Source organism: Pipistrellus hanaki (genome assembly GCF_964339955.1).
Source record: "Pipistrellus hanaki genome assembly, chromosome: 1".
NCBI classification, from domain to species: domain Eukaryota; kingdom Metazoa; phylum Chordata; class Mammalia; order Chiroptera; family Vespertilionidae; genus Pipistrellus; species Pipistrellus hanaki.
The window spans coordinates 48,109,030-48,122,530 of record NC_140503.1 but is presented as its reverse complement, the minus strand read 5'-3'; the positions used below and the strand labels follow the sequence as shown (position 1 = coordinate 48,122,530).

Here is a 13,501-nt window from a genome sequence, read left to right as displayed (position 1 = left end):
CCACGACCCCCACATCAAAGATGCAGGGAAACATACTACAAAGACTACAGCGTACAGAGTTCAAGTCTGAGCTCACCCTCAGGCTATAGAATATTAATTTAAAAATATTTTGTTAAGAAATACAGCAATTACAAAAGAGACATTACATAGCTATTTTAAAAGATAGTACAAAAAGCCATATACCGCCGGGACCGGTTTGGCTCAATGGATAGAGCATCGGCTTGGGGACTGAAAGGTCCCGGGTTCGATTCCGGTCAAGGGCATGTACCTTGGTTGCGGGCATATCCCCAGTAGGGGGTGTGCAAGAGGCAGCTGATCGATGACTCTCTCTCATCGATGTTCCTAACTCTCTATCTCTCTCCCTTCCTCTCTGTACAAAATCAATAAAATATATTAAAAAAAAAAAAAAAGCCATATACCTATCGCCCAGGTTGTGAACAAAAATATCTGTTTTTCAAAAGGCAAAAGGAAAGAACTTGAATTAAATGACACTAGAGCTGCCTTTGTTATCAACATTAAGTTTGATAGTGACGCTACAGGTAATGAGATTACCCTTTTAGGTTTTTAAAATATAATATGAGGCAAGATAGGGCATATAAAACTATTAATTTCAAATGTCTAAGTTAAAAATGTTCTAAAATGTATGTAAATTATACTTTCAGTGCAGTTTTGTAATAGCCAAGCGCTGGCAGTGTATTTTGGGAAACGGGGGCAGGGTAGGACTAGGACGACACAGGCCCCGTGCCCGTCTCTGCGCCTGGAGTCTGCTTCAGTGGGCCCGGAGCGTCTGGGTGGTGCTCGAGCCTAAGAAATATGACCTCCTCCCACCCCAGACAGCAAAGTGTCCTGGAAGCCGAGGGACAGATCCTGGACACTAGCTGCTGCTGCTTCTTCTTTTTAAGAAATATATTTTATTGATTTTTTACAAAGAGGAAGAGAGAGGGATAGAGAGTTAGAAACATCAATGAGAGTCAAACATCTCTTACTGCAGACCTCTTACTGGGGATGTGCCCGCAACCAAGGTACATGCCCTTGATTGGAATCCAACCTGGGACCTTTCAGTCCGCAGGCTGATGCTCTATCCACTGAGCCAAACTGGTTAGGGCCTGGACACCAGCTTCTGATGGTCCCCTCTGGGGAGATAAATAGGGCCTTTGCTGAATAGTGTGCAGACTGGTTTAATGCAGACACTTGGAAATGTGAAAATGAGAACTAAAAAGTAAATTTCCTCTTTCTTTTGAGATGGATGACAGAATTGTGCTGCGGCATGGAGGCATTTCTCCATTCCCCCCGTTTAGTACATTTGGGGACCACGGTACTGAGATGAAGGCGATGGGCCCCTCACGATCTGCTGTGCAGGAAGGGCAGCGAGCAGCATGCTCCTTGCGACTTCCCATCGGTTCCCGCAGCTGTCTCCCCAGCAAGGCTCTCACGAAACCCACCATTTCCAACAAAGCCCCACACCCACGAGGTGCCACCATGTCCCATGCTATGCAAGGTGCTAGCGATGGTGCCGGCTGGACACATCACAGATGACACAGAGGCCAAGAGCCAGGGACACCCCTGCCACTGTGCAACTCCTCCGTGCCTCAGTTTCCACTTCTGTAAGATGGGAACAGTGATGTTGGTTCTTGCTTCCTATTGGGTACATTCCAGGAGCACTTAGCCAGCTCCTGGTGTGAGCCATAAAAGCTTTTATTATTTTAATGTAGTCACAGCCACCACAGGTAAAGCAGGACAGGGGAATCGAGAAAGAAAGGAAGCTTTCATAGTGAGTGGATTCTCAGAAGCTGTGACATGTGCTGGGGCTGGAAGGCTGAGTGGAATTTATCAGGCAGAGGAGGGAAAGGCCGTGAAAACGAAGGCACAGAGATGCGAGCCCGGGTCCTGAGTGGGGAAGAGGAGGTGGGAAAATTAAGTTGGAAAAGGGCAGAGCCCTGGCTGTCCTGGGAAGGATGAGGCCACACAGTGAGGGATGTTTCAAATGTTTCCTGTCTCACACCAGCATCCAGAAATGTCAGCCCCTTCAGGATAACTAACTTTACTAAATCCCTTTATATAAAGAATTCATATCCACATTTGATTGGGGACACATATCTGCTTAAGTAAAGGGGAAGAAGTCTGATTCAGGAAAGTAATTTTCCTTTTGCCTGTACTCCAAATCTAAAAGTCACCAATGGCCTTTCCTGCACTGAGTGAAACACACGAGAGGCTGCCGTTTAGAGACAGTTGCTCATTTTAAGAGCTTTCCGTAAATATTGGTGTCATGCCCAGCTGGTCTGGCTCAGTGGTTGGGTGTTGACCCATGAGCCCAGGCTGGTTTGATTCCCAGTCAGGGCATATGCCCAGGTTTGCAGGCTCGATCCCCAGTAGGGGGCGTGCAGGAGGCAGCCAACCATGTATCTCTCTCTCCCTCTCCCATCCTCTCTCTGAAATCAATAAAAACATATTAAAAAAAAAAAAGTGGCATCTCCCCAAGCTTCAGAAGCAGGGAATGCATCGCCCATTGATTCAAGTAGAAACATGGGTCACTGCATGTTAACCATGGCTTACTTCCACCATCAGGAAGTTTCTCAGAGATATTTTCTCTAACAGGACAAGCAGGCTAGCAAATGTAGTAATGCTTAAAATGTCATTAGGTTAAAACATTGTTTCCTTCGTTTTAACTTCCATCACCAGGAAATCTCTCATAGACCTTTTCTCTAACAATACAATCAGTTTAGGAAATTTTGTAATGCTTAAGATTTCATGTAATCAAAGCATCCGACTTCATTTTTGCATGTCCCTGGGTGCTGTCGCCTTCCCAGTAAACACCAGCCCGGCTGCCGATGCCCACTTGTCCCTGCGCTGTGCCGCTCCTCCCTCAGGGAGGCAGGGCAGTCCACGTCCTGAATGTCTTTGGCCATTAACACAAGTAGGTCAAGGCCTGAGAACCCTGCGAGGGCAGCAACTCAGAATCCAGGGCAGGCAGCTTTGCAAGAGCCAAACAAAAACACATTTCCAACAGGAGGAGAAAAATAAGCCACACCCCATCAACCTGTGGAATGAGTAACCCTATGCACCAAGGGTTTCAGCTGACCGTGTCATCTCCGCCAGCAAAGCACACTGCCCTCTCCTGGGCCCCTGCACGCCCCACGCACGGATGAAGTGAAACCTGAACCGGGATGGGACCCCAGGAAGCAACCCTAGTGAATATATAAATCAGCACCGGACCAACAAATATTTCCGAGTCCTTAAAACCAGCGGACTTTTTGAATGTATGTCATGAAGTTCTCTGCGGCAAGTTGAATAAGGGGTGTGATTTAAAAAAAACACACAACAATCCAGCATGAGGAAGTTCTACGAGGATTTACTGAGCTAACTTCTCCATTTTCTGATCCTCCAATGAATCAGTTTGGATTTCACGAGACAGTAGCGTCAGGGTTGGGGAACCTCCAACCAGTAGCTATTGCAAAATCTTTATGTTAGAGGGACTTTCAGCAGAGGATCTTAAAGCTCTATGACCTTGATGTGTGGGGTAAGGGGTGGTGTGCTGGGGAGGCATTGCATTTGCAGGGTGAGCGGGATTATGATTCTGTTTGTTTAAGATTATGTTTGTTGGGAAGGGCTGGAGAAGGGAAGCCGGATGAAATCTGAAGTGGGGGAGATTGGTGGACTGAAGCACCCATTAGTCTTACCTCTAGACTCACATAATTTATTTCCGAGGTTGCCTATGACACCACACTTCTACCGTGTGCACATGTGCATGAATGAGGTGTGTATGCGGGTGAACAGGACAGGGAGCATAGGAGTGACATGGGGACAGGCAGAGGCAGGTGGACAGACCCGGGGAACAGACCTGGGAGCGTTCACCTGTCAGACTATAGGAGATTCCATTCTGATTGACCCTTAGTTTAAAGAGGAAGAAACTGAAGACTGAGATTAAGTGTCTCACTTAGGCCAGCACTGGAGCACAGTTCTTTGAAATCCCAATCTGGTCCTTGGCTCTCAGCCAGCTGTCCTCAAAATATAATGCCTGGCCCACCATCACCAGCATCACCTGGGAGCGTCTTAAAAATGCACATTCTTGGACTCCATAAGGGAAGCCAGCCAGGAGTCTCCCAGAGCTGAGCAGGGCTGCTGAGGACAGGACACTGTGGGCATCACTCATTCACAGGGTCACCAGGAGTCAGAGCCCACTCAATGGCACGGAACGTACCCAAAGGATTAAGTATTATCTGTCTGCCGGGGGCTAGAAAGGATCTGGCCGACAGAGTGGGAAACGGACCTACACCCGTCTCTCAGAGGAAGTAATGAGCAGCTGTGACTTTTAATCCTGGTCTTCCTGTTCATGTTTAACTTTAAGTCACTTGATACCTAAGAGTCTATCTACTTTTTTCCAAGAGAGTAAAGAAAAAAGGTATGTCCTAGTCCAGAGGACAACAGTGACGGGTCCTCTGTAGTCCACACCACCCACAAGGTCTCTCCCCAGTTCTGCCTCCCATGTTCATATGGACCTGGGTCAGGCCTCTTGGGAATGTGTGCCTGGGTCCTCGAGATGGATGCAAAAACTATTCTCTAGTTATTTTCCTACTCAACACCCTGATTCCATCTGCATAGGCCATTCCCCCACGTGCCAGCTGTGGGCCGGATAGTGAGTGGCTTTCTCAGGAGTCAGGCAGGATTGGGCTCACCGCATCCTTGTGCTCCACTCATCTTCGGGTGTGTTCCCTCTCAGGGTCACTCTGACCATCAACACAGTCGGGGTGGGGGGGATGACAGGAGCTGGAGGGTGTCCCCAGCATCCTCATGAGCAACAGTAAACGAGGGGTGGCTTTTTAACCAGCTGTTTGGACCTTCACTTTCAACCCAGAGCTAAGCATTCTAGGCCACATCCTGTGGGTGCCGATGAGGAGCTGAGTGTGCTAGGAATGTCTACACAGAGCCTCAGACTAATTTTAAAACTATCCTGACTCTGTGGTATGAAGGGTGGTTTTTGTTTTTTTTTCCTATCTGCCCCCAGACTAGCCAAGATAAACATTATAAATGGCTAATTCTGAACCGAATGACACTGCTAACATTTTAGGAAAAGGCAGGGGCGGGGGGGGGGGGGGAATATTTATATATATAGTCTTTGTTCTGAAAAGTTAAAGATACAAGGACATGAAACACATCTGACGGTCATCTAAACGGCTCTGCTTTTGGTGGAGGGCAAGAGGGGATGGGCCCAGGCCCCGGAAACTGGCGGGGCCCTCTGCGCCCACTGCCTTCACATACCTGCTCTCCTCCCAGTCCCTGGGCTTCTTGGTTTCGTTTGGTTTTATGCAGCGGATGTAGTGAGGTGTACATTTCATCAGGGTGCTCACAAGGTCATTGGCTTGTTTCTAGAGAGGAAGAATAACATCAGTTAGAAACACGGGACTTTCTCCGAAGCAGACCAGCTTTCAAAGGAGACCCGTGAAACCGGAGAGTGGAAATATACAGCTGGAAATCAATCTTCATGACAATCTGTTCATTAGGCTTGACTCAGGCCCAACACATCTTCCTAAAGCTCTACTGACTTTAACGATGATTTTTACTCTCAAATGGGTTTGAAATTAGAATTTTGAAAGCAACTAGGCCTTTTTAGTACAGTTAATAAAATCAACCAACCAACCAACCAAACAACCAAGCAAAAATGTTGACATACAATTTTTTTAAAATATATATTTTATTGATTTTTTTTACAGAGAGGAAGAGAGAGGGATAGAGAGTTAGAAACATCGATGAGAGAATCATCGATCAGCTGCCTCCTGCACACCCACTACTGGGGATGTACTCGCAACCAAAGTACATGCTCTTGACCGGAATCGAACCTGGGACCTTTCAGTCCGCCGACAGACGCTCCATTCATTGAGCCAAACCGGTTTTGGCTTCACATAATACTTTTAAAATGAGAAACAAGAAAGCATGCCAGTTATTAACAAACTAAGTTATTTTTACAAGTACATTGTCTTCAATTTTTTGGAAGGAGGGGTGGAGAGGCAAACTATTTGCAAGGATTAATAATCAACACCCCCCCCCCCCCCTCGTATTTTCTTTTCTGGCAACACAACCAAGAAAGCATCATCTTGTAAGGGGATGGAAATTCATAGTCAACGGTGTGAGATCCACAAAATCCCGGAACTTAGAGACCTTTTATATGCCACCCCACTCCCTTCCTCCTCACATGCCCCTTTACAGCCCTGCAGCCTCTGAGCCCTTTGTCTGCGCGGCAACTTCCACCTTCACGAAGCTCAGAGTCAACATGAAGTTGGCTCTCACCGCCCATGCACTGGGGTACCCAGTGGACCTGGGTTTAAGCAGGAAAAGCCACATAACGCTGACATTGCTGGTGAAGTATTTCAAGTCATAAGTATCATGAATGTAGTTTGAAGACACAGGAGCAGAGCCCACATCAGCATCCACACCACTGCCCGACACCACCACCACCACCATCACCACCACCAGCAGCAGCAGCACCACCACCACCACCAACACCACCACCATCACCGGCTAAGCTCGCCCTGAGTGTCCCAGAACGGGGCAGGCATGCAAATTCCCCCTCCAGGCAAATCAGTATGAAGAGAGAAAACCTCTGAAGGGAAATTGAGAAAAGGGGTCTCGGAAGCCAGAAAACCATTACAAAGTCAGCAGACGGGATGTGCCTGTAGTAGACAACCCTCTCTCAATTAGGGCTTTTCTGTTTTCATGGGTTCGGGAAACCTGAAACCCATGAGAAAATCCCTTGGGTGTATTCAAAGCAAGATGCCCACTCCTGAATCAAGCTCTCTGCTCAGATGTGCGGAATGTAGCATTCTGTGGGGTGCTGGGAGCCAAGGACGAAGCTGCACAGGTTACAGGACCAAAGTTAAGCCCTGTGAGGAAGAGATGAATGGCCTCTGATATAGACAGTACTCGAGAACAGAGCTGACGGTCTTTGCAACACATAAGGGGAAGCTGGGGAGGGACTGCTTTAACAAAGCTTTTTTTTTTTTAAGTCCCCAAACTCTTTAATTTTGATTTTAAAAAAAATTTAATTAAAACTTATTTTTAAAAATATATATCTTATTGATTTTTTACAGAGAGGAAGGGAGAGGGATAGAGAGTTAGAAACATCGATCAGCTGCCTCCTGCACACCCCCTACTGGGTATGTGCCTGCAAGCAAGGTACATGCCCTTGACCAGAATTGAACTGGGACCCTTGAGTCTGCAGGCTGATGCTCTAACCACTGAGCCAAACTGGATATGGCTTAATTAAAACTTTTTAATTTCAAAAAATAGCTTGGCTGACTCTTTAGTCCTAAGCATGTAATGGCTTCTTTTCTTTCCACCGTAGTGTAAGAAAACACAGGGGCAAGTGTGACAAAGTTTCAGTGCCACCTGACATAGTTCTCTCTAGCTCAAAATAGCAATGGCTAACAATACTGAATATGCGTCATGGGCTAGACACATGGATTTTCTCACTCATGCCTTACTGTCCTAAGAGGTAGCCTCTATTATTCTTCTTCCCATTTTTCAGATGAGAAAGTGGGGCCTTAAGTAAAGTATTGCTCAAAATGACACAATTAGTAAGCAACAGAGTTGAGGCTTGAACCCGAGTCTGTGAGCTACCAAGTCTGATTATTAACCACAAAGCTACCCTGCCTTCCTGAGGAAGGTATGGGGGAACTTAGTGTGATGTGAAAGGAATTAAGCCAGGATTAATTAGACAGAGCCTTTGGGTTGTGGGATAACCCATTTTATCTAACAGGAATCCATCTTAACCATTAAAATTATCCTGAATCTACTGTGAGTCAACCTTAGATGCCCCCTGAAGTGGTGAGGGGGGAGCAGGAACTGGATTTACCCTGACTCCAGGCAAGACCAGTCCACGAATCCATGAACTACCAAAGGCACTTGCCCAATAGAAGCTCCAGGCAAAATCTGCAGACAGGACAGTGAGAAAGGCTGAGGGCAGAAGCTCCTTGTGTACCCTCAGCACAGACGATTAGCAAGCCTGAGTTGGGGTCCTTGCTTTGTGACTTGTAAGCTACAGGACAGATCCCTAAATTTCTCTGGGTCTCAGTTTCCCCATCTACACACTAAGTAGGCTGTACTAGAAGATCTCTGATATCTTAATGCAGTGGTCGGCAAACTCATCAGTCAACAGAGCCAAATATCAACAGTACAACGATTGAACTTTCTTTTGAGAGCCGAAAACCGACTTCTGCGCATGGGCCACGAAGTTTCAATCGCACTGTACTTGCGTGCTGGCACGTGATATTTTGTGGAAGAGCCACACTCAAGGGGCCAAAAAGCCGCATGTGGCGCGCGAGCCGCAGTTTGCTGACCACTGTCTTAATGGAAAGGTTGGAATAGGTGGTAAAAGTCAACCAATCCAATCACTGCATGGTGCTTGCATCCGTCACATAATGCCTTTGGAGGCCACATGTCATTAGATGCAGCTACGGTCCAGTCCATTTCCTATGGCATCAATCTTTGGCTCTCATTTCAAAGTTGGTCACTTCCAGCCATGATGTAGAATTTAGTGACGCATCAGCGTCATGTTATTAAATATAGAACACTCTTACTTATAAACAAGATAATGGGAGTGCTCACCAAACACATAGTCTGTTATCAATAATTAAATCCTATAGATCAGTTTTAAGTTTTAAAGAATCAGAATACAACAGAATGCCCAACACTGAAACTACCTTAAATTTAATTTTTCTTCCAAGGAACTCAGGGTCCCTTTAAATCCTTACATCTCAGAGATATCATGAAGATAATAGTTATTAGCAGCAAAATATGGTGGGTATGGAAGTTATAAGAAATAGAGCCATCGCTGTCTCAGAGGGGATGTAGAAAACAGGGAGTAGGTGGAGGCAGAGCATCGGACAATCATAGGTGCCACAGTCCACCCAGGAGGGTATTACTGGGGGTGAGAATACGCCTAGCACTAGTAAGTCCTTACTGGATAAGCTCGCTGACTTCAGGCTGACCACCCCAGACAATAGCAATCCTTGCAAACCTTGATATCCTGAACATTGTGAGTGCAGCCAGAAGGTGGCAATTTTGAGCGTTCAACTAGACAAGAACATGAAGGAAAAGGAGCCAAGTCTTCCAAGATTAAAAAAAAACCCTTAACCCCACCCTCCTTTTTGTAGGAAATAAGCTCCACTGAGAATCTAGAGCGCTTGAAAGTGAGCCACTGCAACCTTGACGATCCCGGCCCCTTGGATCTGAATGTGATAGTCTTGTGACTAGCTTTTCCAGCCCAGAGCGAATCCTCATCATTGAAGTGAAGGCATGAGTCAGAGGCTTCATGAGACATTAATATCTGGGGCCTCTGGGGAATTGCATCTGCTCTCTGCCCTCCATGCTCTGCTCCAGGGAACTCAATCCAGAGATTCCGATTTCTCCAGTTCTTTGAACAGGATTGTCCCTAATCCCAGAGGACTGTACCCTTGACTGGAATCTTCCCATGGGCGATGGGTTCCTTTGTTTCAGGCAGTGTGCTAAATACCCTACATGGATTATTGAATTTAATGAACACAGTACCCCATGAAATGAGTACTAAGAGCTCCAATGTACAGATAAGGCAACAAAGCTAATGCTCTTGCCGGTGCCCATGAGGCTGGGGTCAATCCTGGAGGACACTGTGAGGAGGACATGTAGGACTTGGACACACAAAGACTGAGGGGGAATGGACAGTCTAGGCAGGACCCAGCACATACATAGAAGTGCCCACAACATTAAGCAGAGAAGAATAAGCATGGCCTACAAGGAGGGGCTGGCAGAGCATAATGTAATAGGAAAGAACACACATTTTGCATTTATTGTTTCAGGCAGTGTGCTCAATGCCCCACATGGATTACTGAATTTAATGAACACAGTGCCCCTTGAGATAAAGAGCTCCATGTTACAGCTAAGGCAACAGAGGCACTGAGAGTCTAGGGAACTTCCAGCTCTCACACAGCAATGGAACCCTGGAACCCTGCTGTTCATCACTTGGTGATCCCATCACTTACAAAACTGGGGTGGCCTTCACTGGTATGATTTATTTTTATAAAAATATATTTTTATTGCTTTCAGAGAGGAAGGAAGAGGGAGAGTGAGAGAGAAATATCAATGATGAGAGTCACTGATTGGCTGTCTCCTAAATGCCCCCCACCAGGGACCCAGCCCGCAACCCAGGCATGTGCTCTTGATCGGAATCAAACCTGGGACCCTTCAGCCCACAGGCCGACGCCCTATCCACTGAGCCAAACTGGCTAGGGCACTGGTATGATTTTTAAAAAAATGTCTTTAACTGATGTGAGAATAAACAAGTAATCTTTTCTGTCAAAGAAGGGAGTTTAGGCAACCACCATTTTGAAATGACAAAGGTCAATGCCTCCCCTTTTTCCTTTAAATTATTATAGTCAACCGAATAAGAATGTGAGCCTAAGCTATGACCAATCAAGAGGGAGGGACAGGTGGCGGACATCAGGAATAAGGCCCCGAGCGGACCGCCTGCTCAGAGTTGCCAGACCCTGTGTGTGAGCGCACCCTCCTGCAGGAGTAAAGATATTTGCCTTGCTGCCTGGCTCCCGAGTATGGTTTGTGTTCTACCAGGACCCCTTGTTTTGCGGCTCACCTTATTTCTAACAACTGATATGATTTAAAAACAGGTTAGTGACTATTTCTCAGAGAATCACATGATTAAGTGATTAAGTTTTACACAACCTTTAAATTTGTCACACATTGGCTCAGATAACAAAAGGCTCCCAAGAAACACAATAAGAATTTCCTCCGACCCTGTCCGTGTGGCTCAGCTGGTTGGGTGATGACCTGTGCACCGAAAGGTTATGGACTTGATTCCTGTGTAGGCTACATGCCTGGGGTTATGGGTTCTATCCCCTATAGGGGGTGTGCAGGAGGCAGCTGATTGATGTTTCACTCTCACACAGATGTTTCTCCCTCTCCCTTTCTCTTTCACTAAAAATCAATTAAAAACACACACACACAAAGAATTCCTGCCGAAACCGGTTTGGCTCAGTGGATAGAGCGTCGGCCTACAGACGGAAGGGTCCCAAGTTTGATTCCGGTCAAGGGCATGGTTGTGGGCACATCCCCAGTGGGGGATGTGCAGGAGGTGGCTGATCGATGATTCTCTCTCATCGATGTTTCTAACTCGCTATCCCTGTCTCTTCCTCTCTGTAAAAAATCAATAAAACATAAAAAAAGAAAGAATTCCTTCTGACTTGGAGATGCCACAGGGCCAGATGTGCCTATAATTCTCAGAAAGAAGGGGCCCCCCAAGATCCGGGGAGGTGGACGAATTGCCCCTGTTAGACCCAGCAGAATTTCAAGTACATAAAGTTCCATAATTGGTAAGTTTTGGGTTCTGGTCTGGAAAATGGTCATCAAAATTCATAATGTGGCTCTGAGTCATAAAATTTATCTCATAGTTTAATGCGAATTCTTCCAGGTTCAGTTTAAGGCCGTTTCCTCTTAGAAAGTAGCTGATTATCATCTGCTGACTGTTAAGCTCTGAGGTACTTAATATCCATCGGGGGTTTCAGTGCAGCCAAGTCAAACTCAGCTTGCATCCTGCGACCTCTGCTCAGGCAGCGACACTACTTCTGGGCATCTGTAGGCAGCCAGTTAATCACACTGACCTCATCCTGGCTCAGGGGTGCCGTTCACAACCCCTAAAAAACCCTGCCTCTTATAGGAATCTATAAAACTTCCCCGAATAGCACAAACCTTTATTTTGCTTCCGGCAGTAGTTGGGCGCCCTTTCTTGTCAGCTTGCAGATTTTCCGGAAATAAAGACTTTATAAAAGGTCTGGAAAAGGAGAAGAGAATGGATTAGCAATCAGAGGGGGCTGAAAGCCTGCTTCCTCGGGGAATGGAGAGAGGAGCATGTGACCTCGGCTACAGAAAGGCCATCTGACTCAAAGCACAATCCATCAAGATGTGGCCCGGGGAAACAAGCAACAGACAAAAAAACAAACAGAACACAAAAGACAGAAAAAAATTCTAAAGTATAAGCATTTTGGAGTTCAAACCTGAAAGTGAATCATAAAATTCTGTCTTTTGAATCCCTCTACTTACTGGCATCAAGGTGCACCCTGACAGCAGGACCCGGCACAGTGTGGGTTTGCTGAGTTAGGATCAGACAGACAGACCAGGGCTCAGGGACTTGCACACATTTCCTGGATGCAATGCAGGTCTGCTTTGCTCTAAAGCACTATCGATATCTGGGATTCAGGGTTGGATAATTTTTTGTTGGGGGTCATGGGGGGGCTGTCCCACACCCTGCAGTCTATTTCACAGCATCAGTGGCCTTTGCTTATTAGATGCCAGCATGTCTTAGACACTGCAGTGCCCCTTCTGTCTGGCACATAGCCTGGTACACAGTAGGTGCTCAATAAATATTCACTGACTCGGTGAGTAAAGTGATTCACATAAATGAGCAATGGGACAACTCAAATTCAATTCCTTCTGAATGGCTCTTTGGCATCTTGACTTTTCTAGAAATCCTATAATCTATTTTTAAATGGATCAGACACAATTATGGATTGTTGTAGGAAATGTGTTTAATAAACAACGGACCATGTCTACAGGATAAGAGTGTACATGGAAGCATTGGTAGCTCTCATACTTGGCAGTAATTTTAGTACTGTAGACAAAACAACAACAGCCCTCTAGAAGCTTGTCTGCACCTGGCTGTTATAAAACCTACCAACAGGGCTCCTGGCTCCCCTGCCCTATTAAGAGATTTTATGTGTTTTCAAATGAAAAGAAATTCAGAATCTCCAAAGTGGGGAGGTGTGAGTGCAAGGAAGTGCAGGCATGTGGAGATGAGGGCCGGGGAGGAGTGGGAGGCTGGGGGAAAGGGAAGAGAGTTAAATGGAGCAGAACACAGCTGGCCAGGGCCTGAAAAGGATACTGGTTTTTGCTTTCATTGTAATGGGGCCTTCCTTAGAAAAATTTCAGGCTTGCTGCTGTGGAGTAAGGAAGTTAACCTTGATTAAGTAACAGGGACTAACGGAACAGCTATGACTTGAGGCAGCTCTAAAATTGTGAATTTGGAACACTGCGGTACTTGCCTGGCATGTGCAGCTCTGATCATGTACATTATGTCCCATATCTGTTACCTAGGATTTTGGAACCCTTCACAGAGGAGAGGGGAGGAAAGGACTCAGCAGGATGGTCTGGAAAGCTCCAGCAGCTTGCAAGGAGGAAGCCTCTACTGCTTCTGACTCTATAGCTCAGACAGGGTCTTGGGCGAAAATGGATCTCTGAGGAAATCCCTCTTGACTTGTCCCTCTCAGAATTTTGGAGCCATTTCCCACAACCTTCAGGGACTCAGGTTAACTTGGGTCTTTTTAAGCCATTAAAAATACGAGTAACCACAAAAAATTATTGGGATGATGTTCCAAGAGCAAAGTATCAGAAGCAGACTATTCCACTCTTAGGTGGTCAGACATGGCCATCCCAACCTAAGCCAGGATGGCCACCTCTCCCTGAT

At 46.2% G+C, this 13,501-nt stretch overlaps 1 protein-coding gene across 1 annotated transcript in view; it reads right to left on the bottom strand.

Annotated features, from left to right (window-relative positions):
• MYO1E (myosin IE) overlaps nucleotides 1–13,501 on the bottom strand; it is a 177,578-nt gene that overhangs the window by 35,647 nt on the left and 128,430 nt on the right. The window contains exons 16-17 of the mRNA XM_084871309.1: nucleotides 11,731–11,812; nucleotides 5,257–5,363 (exon numbers count right to left, since the gene is read on the bottom strand). Of these exons, the coding sequence (XP_084727435.1) occupies nucleotides 5,257–5,363; nucleotides 11,731–11,812 (189 nt within the window). The remainder of the gene's footprint in view (nucleotides 1–5,256; nucleotides 5,364–11,730; nucleotides 11,813–13,501) is intronic.